The sequence below is a fragment of the Prionailurus viverrinus genome, chromosome D2 (genome assembly GCF_022837055.1).
Source record: "Prionailurus viverrinus isolate Anna chromosome D2, UM_Priviv_1.0, whole genome shotgun sequence".
Classification (NCBI taxonomy): Eukaryota; Metazoa; Chordata; class Mammalia; order Carnivora; family Felidae; genus Prionailurus; species Prionailurus viverrinus.
In genome coordinates this window covers 8,764,280-8,781,858 of record NC_062571.1, presented here as the reverse complement: position 1 = coordinate 8,781,858, position 17,579 = coordinate 8,764,280, and the positions used below count along the sequence as shown (strand labels likewise).

Here is a 17,579-nt window from a genome sequence, read left to right as displayed (position 1 = left end):
CCAACTGAGCCCCCAGGCACCCCATCAAAATGAAAAGCTTTTTAAGAGGCCACACACTGGGGGGAGAATATTCACAATCAATACAAATAAGACAAACAATCTAACTATGAAAAGGGCAAACAATTTGAACAGATGCTTCACAAAACAAGATACACAAATGGCCAGGACTCGAAAGATGCGTAACATCATTATTAGGGAAATGCAAATGAAAAGCACAGGGAAATTCCACTAGGCACATGAAAATGGCTACAGTCAAAAGTCACGGTACCAAAGTACTGGCAAAAATGTGAATAACTGCGACTCTCACACAAGGATGACGGAAATGCAAAACGTAACAAGCACTTCAGACAAGTCAGACATTACATATACTAACCTACAAACCCAGAAATTTTACTCCTCAATATTTACCCAAGAGAAATAAAAACACGCCTACATTAAAATGCACAAGAAGTTCACTGCAGCTATGTTCTTAATAATCAAAAACTGGAAACAGAATGGATAAAGAAGCTGTAATATATGCATACAATAAAATACAACTTTGCAATAAAAACGAATGTGTGACTGATAACGTGCTAAAACATGGATGCATCTCAAAATCATGCAGAATAAAAGACAGATGAGCAAGAGGACATCTTGTATAGATCCATTTACGTGAAATGATATTAAGAACATCAATCTAACCTAGTGACAGAAAGCAAATCACTGGTTGCCAGGGGCGAGGAGGGAGGAGGAAGTCCCAGGAGTGGCTGGGAAGGGGAAGGAGAAACCCTCCTGGTGATGAGGGTGTTGTCTCTCTTAATTGTAGAAGTAATACGTGTGAGTATACTCTTACTAAAATTCAAGTAGGAGGTGACAGGGTGGTTCGGTTGGTTAAGCGTCCAAATTCAGCTCAGGTCACGATCTCGCAGTTCGTGGGTTCAAGCCCATGTCTAGCTCTGTGCTGACAGTTTGGAGCCTGGAGCCTGTTTCAGATTCTGTGTCTGCCTCTGTCTCTGCCCCTCCACCACTTGTACTCTCTCTTTCAAAAATAAATAAATATTTTTAAAAAATGTTTAAACAGATCTTTCTTAAAAATACATATATCCTCACAAAAAAAAACTAAAAAAAAAATATATATATATATCCTCAAAAAACTAAAAATAGAACTACCCTATGACCTAGCAATTGCACTAAGGCATTTATCCACGGGATACAGGTGTGCTGTTTCGAAGGGTCACATGCACCCCAATGTCTATAGCAGCACTATCAACAATAGCCAAAGTATGGAAAGAGCCCAAATGTCCACAGATGGATGAATGGATAAAGATGTGGTGTGTATATATACAATGGAGTATTACTCAACAATCAAAAAGAATGAAATCTTGCCATTGCACTACATGGATGGAACTGGAGGGTATTATGCTAAGTGAAATTAGTCAGAGAAAGACAAATATCATATGAGTTCACTCATACGAGAACTTTAAGAGACAAAACAGATGAACATAAGGGAAAGGAAACAAAAATAATATAAAAACTGGGAGGGGGACAAAACAGAAGAGACTCATAAATATGGAGAACAAAGAGGGTTATGGGAGGGGTTGTCAGAGGGGGGATGGGCTAAATGGGTAAGGGGCACTAAGGAATCTACTCCTGAAATCATTGTTGCACTATATGCTAACTAATTTGGATGTAAATTTATACACACACACACAGACACACACACACACACATATATAATAAAACTCAAGTTGGATACTTAAATAGGGTATATTTAACCATATTTAAATGACTGCCCAGAGTTGATTTTTTTAAATTTTGAAACATTATTGTTTTAATAATGAAACTCGTAAAATTTTGAAAATCACAGACAGGAAAATAGACATTATTGTTACAGTTACATAATCATATATTATGCTTTATTAAAACAAATCAACTAAAGCCTATGTATAAATATCAAAACCATACATCTGAAGACAAAAACAAGTTACAAAACACGTGTTCCCACCGATACCCTAGCAAATCAATCACACACACACACACACACACACACACACACACACACATACATTAAAATATTATTGTAAAAGTAATAAGACATGGATCAATATTAAGTAAATCGAGAAAAGTGCTGAAGGTGGAAAAAGTTATAGGGTATGGGATAGTTTTGAGGACGGTATGCAGAGAATTCAACTATTCTCATAGTACATTACTTCCAACCTGCATCAGGCACACAGGCACACAATGGTTATGCTATTGCTCATAATTTGACACACATAGGAAATATGTCAAGTTTCTCCCCCCTGGAGAGACAGGCTATAATTGGGTCAACAGGCTTGAATTCAAGCAACAAAGCTAAGATGCTCTTCCTATAAATTTGAACTGGGGCACAAAGGTCATATGCACTAGAGTACTACAGAGTATACACTCAATGTTATTTCTGGTTCCAGAACCTACGAAGAGGAAGCAGACACATCCTTCAGACTGCCCCTGGCTGGTGGCGGTGTACATTCTGGGCTGGGCTAGTCCACGGTAGGAACCCCTATAGTAGATCCCAGGAGAAATCAGACCATCACACATTATTTGCAGAGGTAACAGCATAGTTGGGGGGCGGACTAATCAAAAACATACGATGGCTCATGATAGGGAATGTCACGGGGTGACACGTGTTTCTCCAAAAGTGAAATCAGAGACTGAGAAGATTATTCTGTTTATTTGTTCTTTTCAAAAAGCTTCACGTTGCATGGTTAGTATTTTTATAAATGTCTACCATCAGCTTTATTTCTATTAAAGAATTTTGAGATCAGAGAAAAGCATAACTTTATGGATAAGAGATCTAAAGGAAAATTTCTGTCCATATTTCCTAAAGACATACTTCCTTCAATACAATCTTCAGATATAATAAAGTCTGAATTTTGTTAAAGCCTGTACGTTCAAAACACGTTTAGGACTTCCTCTCACTATCAATTGTGTTGCTCAACAAAGGGCATTTCTGATAAAGTTGCTCAACTATGTTTGCTGCATTCTTTGGGTATCCCCCCTATTACTCCTCTGACCTACAAATGAGTACAACTTGTGGACAAAGGTCTCAAAAAAAATGTAAGATGCTGACAGTTTTTCCCAAATGTGGTCTGATTATTAATGGCCAAATTCTGGAAGAACATTTTCATATCTCTGATTGACAGGATTACCTCCTCCTATGTAAATTCTTGGTTTAATAAGCTCTAATTCATAATAAAATAATCCCCCATACTCCCTACACGTATTAGTAGGCTTTCTTCCACATGCAGCCATTTTTAGTTGTCTTATTTACATCAGATTTTCAAACATTCATCAAATTCAGAGTGTTTTCCCCTATGAGTATTCTCGTTTGCTCTGGAAGATGACTTCTGGTAAGAGATTTGCCATTCTTTACATTCTTTGAGTCACGTCCTTTGTAAATTTTCCATGGTATTTTGAGGTATGACTCACGAGAGAAAGATTCCTCTCACCGCTATATTTACTAGTTTTCTTCCTCTGTGTGTAACCTTGGATGTGCTGTGATAACTGATTTCTTGGCAGTTACCTCGCACTCAATACATTCATAGGGTTTCTCTCTTACGTGTCTTCTCTGATGTACTTTGAGGCCTGAGTTGCAACTGAAGGTTTTCCCACAATGCTTACACTCATAACGTTTCTCTCCTGTGTGTGTTCTCTGATGCTTAGTGAGATCTGACTTATGATAGAAGGACTTCCCACATTCGTTACACTTGTAAGGTTTCTCCCCTGTGTGTATCCTCTGATGGACGGTGAGAACGGATTTCTCTGAAAATGATTTCCCACACTCGTTACATTCATAGGGCTTGTCACCTGTGTGAGTTCTCTGATGTGATCTGAGGACTGAACCACAAGTGAAAGTCTTCCCACACTGATTACAGTGATAGGATTTCTCCCCTCTGTGTGTTCTCTTATGTACTGTATAGTCTGACTTAAGGTAGAAAGTTTTCCCACATTTCTTGCACACATAGGGTTTCTCCCCTGTATGACTTCTCTGGTGTACTGTAAGGTATGAATTCCTAGAGAAGAATTTCCCACATTCCTTACATTCATAGGGTTTCTCACCTGTGTGAGTTCTGTGGTGTTTAGTGAGGTCCGATTTATTGTAGAAGGTTTTCCCACATTCATTACACTTGTAAGGTTTCTCGCCTGTGTGTATCCTCTGATGTACTGTGAGAACTGATTTCTCAGAAAAGGATTTCCCACACTCGTTACATTCATAGGGTTTCTCCTTTGTGTGAGTTCTCTGATGAACTTTTAGGCCCGAGTTACGACTAAAGGTTTTCCCGCACTGATTACATCCATAGGGTTTTCCCCCTATGTGAGTTTTCTCATGTTTCGTGACATCTGACTTGTGACAGAAGGTTTTCCCACAGAGCTCACATTCGTAGGGCTTCTCCCCTGTGTGCGTTCTCAGATGTACTGTAAGGTACGAGTTTCTGGAGAAGAATTTCCCACACTGATTACACTCATAGGGTTTCTCGCCTGTGTGTGTTTTCTGATGTATTGTGAGGACTGAGTTGCTTATGAAGGTTTTTCCACATTGGTTACATTCATAGGGCTTCTCCCCTGTGTGAATCCTCTGGTGTACCGTGAGATAGGACTTATGGTGGAAACACTTCCCACATTCCTTACATTCATAGGGCTTCTCTCCTGTGTGAGTCCTCTGATGAATTATGAGGTGTGAACTCCTAGAGAAGCATTTCCCACAGGCCTTACATTCGTAGGGTTTCTCTCCTGTGTGGATTCTCTGATGTAAAGTGAGGAGGGATTTCCGAGAGAAGCATTTCCCACATTCCTTACATTCACAGGGTTTCTCTCTTGGATGTATTTTCTGGTGTTTGGTGAGTTTTGACTTTTTGCAGAATGCTTTTCCACATTCGTTACATTCATGGACTTTGTCTCCTACGTGTGTTCTCGGAGTTATATTAAGAACGGACTTCTCCCAGAAAGGTTCTCCCAAGTTGTTATATTCAAATACTCTATCTCCTGTGTCAGGGAAGTCTGATCTCCTATTGAAACTAACCACTCTATCAATGTACTCATAACCCTTCACCTTTAAATGAACTCTAGGTTTCAAGAGGGAGGACTTCTCAAATGTTTTACCGTATTCATTAAACTCATGAAGATTTTCCATTCTTTGTGCTATCTTACAGACCACGAGGGTTGCATTATTACAGAACGTTTTATCAGATTCATTATGTTCACGAGGACTCTCTCCTATACAAGCTTGGTTATATGGGACAAGTGCCTTCTCATGGAACTCTTTCCCGTATTCCTCATATTCCTTATTCCTTTGAATTAAGCATTGTTGTACATTTTTAATTTTCTGATATGGAATGAAATTTTCATTACGACTTACATATTTTTGATTCTGAATGAATTCACAAGGTTTCTCCCCCATTTGAGTTTTTTCAGGGTTACTATGAAGGAACAATTTCCCACATGGATTGAGGTCATCAGGCTTCTTACTTAAATAGTTTTTCTTATTAATAATTAATTCTGAAATACATTTCAAATTCATACCACATGAGTCACATTTACAGGGTATTTTTATGGAAGGAATGCTGTCTGTGCTGAAATTAAAAATGTTTCCTAATACATTACCTCTGTGTACAGTCAGTGTTTTGTTGTTGATAAATGGAGACTGCCAGAAATGTCTGTGCTGGATTTCTTGATTCTGTTCTAGTTGGTTATCAACTTTGCAGACTTCTAGAAATGAAGGAAAAAAACAAAACAAAACAACCACAACAATCATAAGTAACGAATCTTATGGTAATTATGATGAAATTACACTTACAAACAAATGCCTTTTTTCACAGTTGACTTAGTTTTATGAAATAAGACAGATCCAAATAGTCGTGTTGCCCCATCCTTTTGTATCAGAAGAAATAAAACCTGACAGGGTGGAAAAAGGGGGATAGAAACTTATAACAAACACAACTATATTTGGCAATTTACAAATATGTACTTCAAGACTTCATATACACAGTAGAAATAAATATAAAGCACGGTGAAGAAAAGGAAACACTCATTGAAAAAAAAGGGGGCTGATCTAGGAATGGGAAATACGGAGAACTAGAGAGACCCTAAAGAAGTAGATGAGAATGCCCTAAAGAGGTACCAGAGGGATGATCTGATATTCTGAAGGATCAGACTTTAGGTAATTTGCTTCCCATCCTTACATTGTGCACCTAAATTCTATGGTTTACATGTTTCCAGTTTCATCCCCTTCTTTTTAAAATTACCTCTGTTTTGGGGTGCCTGGGTGGCTCAGTCAGTTAAATGTCTGACTCCTGGTTTCAGCTCAAGTCATGATCTCACAGTTCGTGAGTTTAAGCCCCACATCAGGCTCTGCGCTGACAGCGTGGAGCCTGCCTGGGATTCCCTCTCTCCATCCCTCTCTTTCTGCCCTTCCTCCAGTCTGTCTCTCAAAATAAATAAACTTAAAAAAAATTTTTTTTAATTATGTCTGTTTTGTTACACGTTAACTTATTATACCATCAATGCCAAATTAAATCCCCAAAACACTGATTTCTTTGTGCTTATGAAAGGACTCCTGTAACGTAGCTTCTAAGTTTCCCTCCAGTCATGTTACTTACAAATGTCGACCAGGAAATATGAAATCAGATGAGAAAGAAGGCTGAAATGACCAAATCCATCAACTGTATTTAACTGTGGTATATTCAGCTTAGTCTCAGGGTTTGTTCAAAAGGGAACTTCTGCTATCACCAGATGCTAGTTTTCCCCCATTTTAAACATGCTCTGATATAATAGTAATAATTTTTTCTTGACACTCAGATCTCCACCTTTCTTGGTTTTATTCATAACCATGGAAGACCTGACCTAAAACACTAAAAGATATTTATATTTATTTACCCTAAGAATTCTCAGCCATACTTCACGTTACCTTCTTGCTTAGTACATACAATGTAAAACCTATTCACAGCCCATTGTCTCCAAGTGCCATCACAGCAAACAGACTGCAGTTATAATTCCGGGGGGGGGGGGGGGGGACTTTTTATCAACAATATACATAATTAGTTGTTGTTCAACTAATCACTTCACAAGTCCATAATAAATGTCTTCTTTCTAGAAACGCCAGACTATTAATTTGCCAAAACTTGTTCAAGTTCAACCAAGACTTTTCACTCAGCAAGCTTACATTCCCACTTTGGACTTGCTCACAACTTCATTCTTCAGGAAAATGACATGTCTCATAACTCATGTCTTCACAAACCTCTCTACAATTTCAAGTCCCACATACACTGAAATTTAAAATCAATCACATTCTATACATCTCATTCTATCACAATGTTAGATTATACTCCCTTGAAACATAAACATATCCTGTTAATTGCTGAAATTTAGAATACTCAGTAGTCTTTTTTTCTTTTTCCAACCGCAAACTATGGTATCAGAAGTATTTATTTATATCTGATTTCCTCTAAATTCATCTGAGTGGATTCTGGAAAAAATGGTCCTTAACAAGTGGTGTGCTTTCCAAAACAAAGATCAAGTTTGTTCTTGATCAAATTTATAATTTTGGACGAGAATCTACAGGTTTATAACCCAACATGTGGGTTTAGAAATTAATTTCTCATAGTATTTTCTGAATGAATGTATATAGGCTCTCTCACTCAAGAGTCACAGTTAATGAATTAAGTAATGATCCAATATCTACTCTATGTTATATAACAAAAAAAAGTATGCTCTCAGAAAAAATTATAATCCAGATAATAGCTTCATTCAAAATCCATACACCATCAGGAACCAGGTTCTATAGCAGATAATGTAAACCAAAGCAATGAAGGAACATTTTACATTACAAAAGGTGTGGAAAGCTAAGTGTAACCTTAAAATTCATGACCATGATATTCACAACAGGAACAGTAACAGACCGTTTCCGTGAGCCAGGTACTGTTCCATGTACTCTTCATGTATTAATTCACAAGAATTAGCAAATACATTAGAAATGAAATGTGACGCTGTAGGGCAGGAAAGCATATCTGGGGGTAAAACTCAGGAAGAAGGATTAAATGGGAGTTTACCACCAGTTCTGTGCCACACAGATGAGATGTAGCCACATTTAAGGGTCATTAAATGAGGAAAACTTAAATTTGCTATATTACATATTGGGGAAAATATAACTCAGGATATTAACATGATAAATCAGATGCTTTGTGGGGCAAAGTCTAATTTCAATTAGGAATTAGACCATCAAAGAGTAAAACAGTATGCCCAAATGTTTTGGGGAATGTCAGTGCAAAATGAGAATATAAAATAATTTGCAAAGTTTACAAAATAACAACAATACTGATCTAACATTAGGAAGGAAGGAAGAAGGCAGAAAAATAAAATACTATGACGGTCAGTTGTAACAGAAGACTCAGAGAATGTAACAAATCAAGTGGGGAAAATCTATGATTTGTAAATGCTAATTGTAATATTAGTTCTTGCCACACTGAAGGGATCAGTATGTCCTACCCAGGACGTCCTACACACAGGCAAGTAGAACGCTGAATGTTGAGTGGGCAAAAGATGAAGATGGAAACATGGACTTCTCAGGATAAATGAAAACCTGGTATCTTAGCCACAGGAAGGTATTACCCTATTCTGAAGATCCAATTTGACAAGATGTCTTTTAACAGATAAATTTAGTCGGTTCGATGGTGATTATCGAAATGTTGCAAAGTCCTCTCTTGCATTTTACTTGGTACTTTACATTGGCCACAGTTATCCATTCTATTGATTCTCCTTTCCTTTTTGGGCTAATTTTGTATCTTTTCTACTGTTTCTTCTTTACAACTCTGAAAGTTACACACACTGGTTTCTCAGCTTTAGGTGGCTTTCTGTTAATCTTACCATAAATACTTAACTTAAAATCTGAAGTAATTCAAAATCTTGAACCTCTTTTTCTGAATAAAAGAAGTATCAAACTCAATTTGACCACCCCTCACCTCGTTTATACGCAGTTATTGTTTTGCAGATCATAGTGTCTTTTTTAGTCCCACACATTAGATATCTTCATCATTTTATACACATTATTGTTCAGATTTACCTGGATGTTTTCTAATTTCCTATCACTAACTGCTCTTTCTCTCATCTCCAGCATCCTTTTGGGGATCATATTCTCTTTTCTAGTAGTATCTCCATTAGACTTTTACAATGAAATTACACAATAAAAGGTACGGCTTCTATCGTTTATTTCAGGATCAACCCAAGTTTTACGATATGCTCCGACAAGAACTCTCCCGTTGACTAAACCTTAGTTAGGCTCCACTGAGCCCTGTTCTCAACTAGGCCTTTCCATGTTTATCCATGCTGAATTCGGTTCTAGCAAGAGTCCTTTTAAGTCAGTCTAGTGGGAAGCCCCTCACCCTTGATATCTGATCAAGTTCCTTATTCCCTGCCCTTGATGTGCCTGGTCTGCATTTAGCAAGAATCCCCCTACCCCTGATGTCCCTCTTAGTACTGTTCTATCCAGTGATCCCCCCGGATTGTTGGCTATAAGTCCCTAGCTGCCTTAGCAGTATTTGGAGTTGAGCTCAGTTTTACTGAAGCTTCTCACTTACTATTCCCATAGCTATTGAATAAAATCTGTATCTATCACCTTTAGCTGGAGTCTGGCTTTATTCCTCTTTGAAATAGCATCAGCTCAGTCAACTGCCGCAAGAGAAACAGGAACAGAGAGGTAAACCCTCTGTGGCACAGGCTTGGAAGGGCGGCTGAAAATGCAGCACAGACACTGATGAAATTCTCCTGACACAGGACACTCAAGGACTATGGAACACAATCAAATACAGCCACACATAATTAACTGCAGTCCCTGCCAAAATAAAGGATGAAATACATCAAACCACAAATTTAAGAAACAGAAAGCAGGGGCACCTGGGGGGCTCAGTCAGTTGAGCATCTGACTCTTTGGCTCAAGTCATGATCTCACAGTTCTCGAGTTTGAGCCCCACATCGGGCTCTGCGCTGACGCGCGGAGCCTGCTTTGGATTCTCTCTCTCCCTCTCTCTCTGCCCCTCCCCCACTCGTGCTTTCTCTAAAAATAAACAAACTTAAAAAAAAAAAAAAGAAAAAGGAAACTGAGAAAACAGCAAGGAATACCCAGAAAACATAAAAAATCAAATCAAAGCTAAACAGCTGAAAACCAAAATGAAAAGAAAATCTTGAAGGCAACAAAACAGAATATTAAAGAACAGAAGAACAAACACTTGAAAATCACAGGAGGAGGGACATTAAGCCAGAAGAAAATGAAGTGACTCTTTCAAGTATGTTCAGAAATGAGTGTCAACGCAGAATTTTGTATCTGGAGAAAACATGTTTCATAAATGAAGAGGAAGTAAAGGCTCTTTGGACAAATAAAAGTGGAGAGAAATCACTGCCAACACATCCATGTTGTAAGAAATACTAAAAGGAGTATTAGAAAGAGTAAGCTGCACAAAGAAATACAGTGCTAATGGTTTAAAAAAAGAAAGTAAATAAAAGATGCCTTGTGGGGTCTGAAGTAAAATATCACATAGAATGGGAGGAACAGACGTATATTGACATAAGATTGCAAAGCTACATGTAAACTAGTATGTCATTTGAAATCAGACTGATAAATTAAAGATGTTGTATTCCATAGGGCAAACACTTAAATGCTTGAAATATTCTTATTAAAAAATAGAGGTTTTCACACTAGGTAAAATAGACCCAACCATACGGGTCTTTGAATGCTATTGATAGAAAAGCCACTCTAAATATAAATAGGCTAAAAGTTAAAAGATGGAGGGGTACCTGGGTGGCTCAGTTGGTTAAGCCTCCAACTCTTGATTTCAGCTCAGGTCAAGACATTATGGTTTGGGAGTTCAAGCCCAGAGTTGGGCTCTGAGCTGGCAGTGTGGAGCCTGCCTGGGATTCTCTCCCTCCCTTTCTCTCTGCCCCTCCCCCGCTTGTGCTCTCACCCTCAAAATAAATAAATCAACTTAACAACAAAAAAAGTAAAAAGATGGAAAAAGATATACATGGAAACGTTAATTAAAAGAAAGGTGAAGGTACTATGTATGCATCTTTCTTTTTTTGCCTCTAGCATTCGGACTAAAAACTGAGGGTTCCTGTGACTAGCCAGCCCAACTCAGATTTGATCATTTGCTAGAACAACTCACAGAACTCAGAAAAACAATTTACTTATTTACTACTAGTTTATTATAAAGGATTCAACTCCGGAACAGCCAGAAGGAAAACACACATTGGCAAGGGTTTGGGACGTGAGCGGTGTGTGAGCGTGTGGAACTCTGGGCACGCAACTCAACACTCAAACTCTGTTGTTTAAAGTGTTTACGGAGGTGGGGCGCCTGGGTGGCTCAGTCGGTTAAGCGGCCGACTTCAGCTCAGGTCACAATCTTGCGGTCCGTGAGTTCGAGCCCCTCGTCGGGCTCTGGGCTGATGGCTCAGAGCCTGGAGCCTGCTTCCGATTCTGTGTCTCCCTTGCTCTCTGCCCCTCCCCCGTTCATGCTCTGTCTCTCTCTGTCTCAAAAATAAATAAAAAACGTTAAAAAAAAAAATTAAAAAAAAAATAATAAAGTGTTTACGGAGGTTTCATTGCCCAGGCTTGAATGATTAAATCACAGGCCGCTGGTGGCAGCCAGCCCCTTGCTGAAGCGGTCTAGTGGCCCCCAGCATCCAGTCAGCCCAGTATACCAAAGACCCTCTTTTCATGCCAGAGACCCCAAGGGATTATGGAGCTGTGTGTACAAGGAATCACATATGAAGTTCAAAATTTTGTTATATTCTAGCCTCTGTCACTACCTAAAAACTGCGATAGACCCCCACAGTTTTATCTGAATGAAATTCAAATTTAGCGGCATGGCTGAGAACATCAAGATCAAGTTCATGCTGAGGTCTCCAACTTTACTCCATGCTGTTGCTCACTGCACTTGCCACACCAGAGCCACACCAGCCGTCCTGCCGTTGACCCGACAAGTCAAGCACGCTCCCTTCTCTCTCAGAAAATGCTCTTCTCAGGGATCACATGGTTTAGGTCCTTTTCAACTAAAATTCTGAAGAAGCCACCTGGGCCACTTGGCTTAAACAGTCCACCTATCCCAAATGCCCTCGATCACATCACCTCATTTTCTTATCTTTAAAACCCTTCATAATGGGGCGCCTGGGTGGCTCAGTTGGTTAAGCATCTGACTTCAGCTCGGGATGATCTTGCGGTTCATCAGTTCGAGTGCTGTGCTGACAGCTCAGAGCCCGGAGCCTGCTTCCAATTCCGTGTCTCCCTCTCTCTATGCTCCCAACTCACGTGTGCGCGCACGCGGGGGCTCTTTCTCTTTCTCAAAAATAAACATTAAAAAGAAAATTTAAAAAAATAAAAAATAAAACGCTTCATAGCATTCAGCATGACCTGAAATTATAAGATTAAATTATTTGCACCCTTGTTTATTGTCTACTTCTTCGTCTATGGTCCTTACCTCTATGCCTCCCTCCTGAATCTAAGCTCCACGAAAGCAGAATCCTTGATGTATCTTTGATGTATCCCAAGCTTTTAGGAGGGCATTAGTTAAATGTTAGCTGGAGGTGTAAACTTCCTGAATGCCTATTTTAGCAAGGCACTGTGATTTGTACCTTGCCTCACCTGATGCTCGTATGTATTGTGACAAAGGTCTTACTATTGAAATATACAATGAGGAAACAGAGGCTCACAGAGGTTAAGTGACTTGTCTAAGCTAATAAATGGCTTACCTAGGATTTGGGGAGTAGGTGTATGAATATCAAAGCACACTTCAGAGCAAAAAGTTCTACGAGAGATAGAGACATCATCATAACGGGGTCATCTCATTAAGAGAAGAACATAAAGTTCCTTATATTTATACACTTAATAATAATTCTTAATGATTCTTTTAAAAAAAGTTTTTTTAATGTTTATTTTTGAGAGAGAGAGAGAGAGAGACAGAGCACAAGCAGGGGAGAGGCAGAGAGAGAGGGATCCACAGTCCAAAACAGGCTCCAGTCTCCGAACTGTCAGCACAGAGCCCAACGCGGGGCTCGAACCCATGAGCCGTGATATCATGACCTGAGCCGAAGTCGACGCTTAACCAACTGAGCCACCCAGGAGCCCCAATAATAAATCTTTAAATAGATAAAGCAAAACCTAACAGAACTGAAAGGAGAAATAAATGAATACAAAATTCTAGCTGGAGACTCGAACGGTGCTATCTCACTGTGTCACTGACAAAGCTTTTGAGTGTTTTTGCCATCAGCCCAGTGACTTTTAGCTTACTGCTTCATATGGAGCAGTGATTTTTCAGGAATGCACATATCGTGTTATAACAGGTGTATTCATACACCTTCATTGCTCTCCACTTGTTTTTAGCCTCCTTTTATCTACACAGACACCCAGCCTTTGTGTTGCCCAGATTTGCAACTGGTACATTCTCTTCTGTCAGCTAGCTCCCACAATTGCTTTAATTAGTTCTTCAGTTAAATTCAAAGCCCACCACCAGTCTTTTTACCATGCTTTCTTTCTGTCACTCCTTGGTTACCTGATACTCATTCTCTAATAGAGGCTTCCAGGAACAATGATCCTAGGGTTCTTGCCTATTCGAAAAAGATTTGTTCCTCATTAAAGAAGATCTTCTTAAATGGGTATAATACTGTCAATGGAACACACTAAGGATTTTGTAGGAACTGCTGTGCTAATTCTTACCTACAGATTTAACTATGGAAAAGTCTGAAGCTAGTTGGACTTTCTCTTATATTGGCTGGTTATCAAATTGACTCTTTGTTTTTGAAATCCCGTCCCTTTATTAGAATCTATCCTAATGTGGATGCAACTGGCCCTTTTATACAGATTCAATTGCACCTCTCCCTCCAACCCCCCCCCCCCAAAAAGTGTTCCTGGGTTATTTTAAATATTTGTTCTATTTCCTTTACTTTCCCATTTGGGGGACGAACTGTAGGCAGAGCATGCGGGTGAGCTCTAATCTTCAGGACTCATTTCAGCTGCTTCTCGCTCACATGTCTCACTTCCTTCTGAATGTAATTTCAACACTATCTGTTCTTTCTCGCGATTCCTCCGATTTCCTTTCTTGAATGTGATTTTATTTTTTTTTCAATTCTTTTCTTTGACACCCCACAATTTGTTTTCTATTAACATCTTTCTTAAAAACTTGTATCACAGAGGTAATTAATTCCATTAGTTCTCTCTTTTGAAACTCATTATTTAATATTTGGTCACACTATTTATCTACTTTATGACTACTTTGATCAAATGACAATTCAATCACCTACTATCTTTCTTGCCCATCTTTGTCCTCCCTTTTTTCTTGCAACAGTTTTGTATGTATTTTGTGCTGGTTCCTGTTCAATTACTCAGGCTGAAAGGAGGTGAGCTTTGTAAGGAACAGCACGCTGCACAAGGTTTACTCGAGAGAAGGGAAGAGAGTCACGTCTTAGGCTGACGAGGTAATTCCTTATGAACAAGCATTTTGCACATGTACTGGACTCAGTTTATAGATCAGCCAAACTCTGCCTTCCTTCGTAGCCAGAGCGGCCTTGGCAGCGGCTTCTCTCTTGGCGATCCCTGCGTCAGGTCACCAGGCTGGCACTGCTGTCGCTCCTGAGTGAGGAACGGCGGGTGTCGAGCTGACTTCCAGAAACTACGTGCCCCGGTAACCGAACTGGACCCACGGAGGCTCTGGGGCCCCAGCATCTGCCCAGACAAACCGTCTGATGCAATCCAGAAAAGAAAGGTAGTTAAACCTCTACAGAACAATAGCATCTAATAAAGGAGAACAGGAAGAAGACCACAGATCTATCGTTCTCCCTTCCACCTCTCCGACACGCCACTCTGGGACACAGCGGTTCGCATGAAGACTCTGACAATACCCTGTTGGTCCGAGCGACCCGATGTGCTAATTACAGAGCTCTGGTCACCAAGGCAACTGCCGTCTGGAACTTTCCTTTCCTCCTAACTGCTTCCCTCATTTTTGTAGAAGGTCTGCACATCCTTACCAATTGTTACCGAGTGCGTTTTTGCTTCAAATCCTGTGTCCTGCAAGTACCCGCTAAGAGCGCGTAAGATTCTCTCTCCCCATTTAGACATCTGTGAGGCGGTTTTCCCAGATGTAAAGCCTCTCTTGCGCTATCACAGAAACAGAAGAGGCTACTGGAAGATATGTTTCGTTTCTACACTTTACTACATCTGCTTGGCAGAAGCAAACTGCATCCGAGGGAGCTCAGCCATCTAGGGCACAGCACTGCTGTTAATCTAAGTTTTACGTTTCACACCTCAGACTACGCACTCTGTTCACGAAAAGCACTGTGCCAGTCCCCCGAGCATCAGAAATGCTTTTGTTTTCTACCCGCCTGCTGATACAGACACTCCTTGATTTGTCCGATTTCGCACCGATTTCAGATATCCTCTCGTGTCATAGTGACATGTATGTGGTTCATTTTCTTTAATGCTTCTGGATGGTTTGTGAGCAGAGAGAGAAAAAAGGCTGATGTTACATATTCTTCAAAACATTCATTTTGTTTTTGAAAACTGTCTTAACTTGGCTACAGGACGCCACATTCTCTGTTTCCACCTTATCCCCAAACTGCTTTTCTCTCTTCTTCACTGAGCTTTCTCATTTTAATGACTTCTGAAAGCTGGTAGCCCAGGGGACAGTCTTCAGACCTCTCAGATCTGTTCATTGGTACCTCTAAGGAGAGGCTGTCTGGTCCCTTAGGCTCAGACACTAAATTTAAAAACTTTAAGTACTACCATAAATTGATAATTTCCAAATAAATCATCTCCAACCTGGGGTCTCCCCTAAACTACCTCTGCTTAAACACTCAAATGCTTACTTACTCCCAGGTAAACCTGGACAGTTTATAATCACCTGAAACTTGGTATGTGCAGTCTAAACTCCTATGACTTCTAAACTGCTTCTCTCCAATCTCCCCCCATCTTGGCAACCGGTACCCATTCATCCAATTGCTCTGGATGAAATCCTTGGAGTCGCTGACTCCTTTCTTTCTCTCACGTTCCTCATCCAACTCACAGCACATCTTATAGGTCCCACCTTCAAACCATAACCAGAAGCCAACCATGGCTACTCTTCTCCGCCACTCCCAACCGGGGGTAACCTATCCCCCCTCCTCAGAGACTGCAGTACTGTCCTGCTGCTCTCCCTTTCATCCCTCTGCCCCAGTAGTATTTTCTTTGCCCAGTGGCCAGAGAGAAAAGTTAAAAGAAAAATAAGCATATGTTGCTTAGTAGGTAAAATCCTACCAATGGCTTTTCATTTGACTCAGTATAAAATCAGTCTTTATCATGGCCTGAACGGCCCTATGTAACTTGAGCTCCGTTACCTCCACAATGTCAACTCTTACCACTGTCTGCTCACTCATTTCCCCTAGTCCGCAGTGACATGTGTGTGTCCTCAAAAACACCAAGCACATTCCTGCCTCGGTGGACTGACATTTAATGTCTCCTCTGCCATCCATAATCCTCACCTCATTCTGTTCAAGTTGATATCACCCAAGTGCCTTCCTGAACCTCTTTTCTCAAGTATAACATTTCCTTAGTTTTCATCTTTAACTTCCTCGCTATTTTACTGGCATATTATGCGTTTGCGTGTTACGTATGAACTGTTGTTTGTTTCTTACCTTTCTCTCCCTATCAGAATGCAGGGTCCACGAAGTGAGGAACAAATTTAGTTTGCTGAAGTATTTCTGGCGCCTAAAACCTTCATGCCACACAGTGGGTACTCAGTATTTGCTGAATGTGAAAATGAACATACAAGCAAGCGCCTGAGAATAAAAGGAATTCACACCATGCCATCGGGTGTCCATCCGTTTAACACATACTAACTCACCTGGGCAGCTCTGGTCTAGGGACTCTTCCTCTACGAGCCATGGCTGCTGTCCTTGTTCCAGCCTGAAGATCACGTCTGGTTTAGGGACACAGCACCCTGTGAATGGGAAACGACATGGCAACTGGGCTAGGCCCATGGGTTTCAGGGCCTTTGAAGAACACAGAAAACGAAGCTTCAGGGGCCAAATACAATCTTTCATTGAAATAGAAAACATTCTTTTTTTTTTTAATGTTTATTTATTGGGGGGGGGGGGCAGAGAGAGAAGGAGACACAGAATCGAAGAAGGCTCCAGGCTGAGGTGTCAGTACAGAGCCTGACACAGACTGTGAGATCATGACCTGAGCCAAAGTCAGACGCTTAACCGACTAAGTCACCCAGGAGCCCCGAAAAAGAAAACATTCTTTATGGTGTTTCAACACTCCTTCCCCTTAATACTTGAGTATCAAGCCTCCATATCACTAAATTCAACAAAGCTTCTACAGGTTTCAAATCAAGAAAGGATGTGCATACTAGGAGTCTACATGGCAAACAACCCCTTACCCACTGCGACAAGGTGGCTGTAGTTCTCCAGCATCACGTCCCTGTACAGGGTCCTCTGGGCAGGGTCCAGGTGCTGCCACTCTTCCTGGGAGAAGCCCACAGTCACATCCTCAAATGATAAGGATCCCTGAAACAGCACATTTGTGTTCAAGTGTAAGTAATCAGAAC

The 17,579-nt window shown here is 40.3% G+C and overlaps 1 protein-coding gene across 7 annotated transcripts in view; it reads right to left on the bottom strand.

Annotated features, from left to right (window-relative positions):
• Positions 1–1,873: 1,873 nt before the first annotated feature.
• LOC125147514 (zinc finger protein 345-like) overlaps positions 1,874–17,579 on the bottom strand; it is a 30,658-nt gene continuing 14,952 nt past the window's right edge. For 6 of the 7 annotated variants that reach the window (XM_047824569.1, XM_047824571.1, XM_047824573.1 and 3 more), the window contains 3 exons: positions 17,412–17,538; positions 16,872–16,967; positions 1,874–5,724 (listed from right to left, as the gene is read on the bottom strand). In XM_047824569.1, coding sequence (XP_047680525.1) covers positions 3,479–5,724; positions 16,872–16,967; positions 17,412–17,538 — 2,469 coding nt within the window. In that variant the 3' untranslated portion in view covers positions 1,874–3,478. The remainder of the gene's footprint in view (positions 5,725–16,871; positions 16,968–17,411; positions 17,539–17,579) is intronic. The other variant, XM_047824572.1, reaches the window with a different exon arrangement.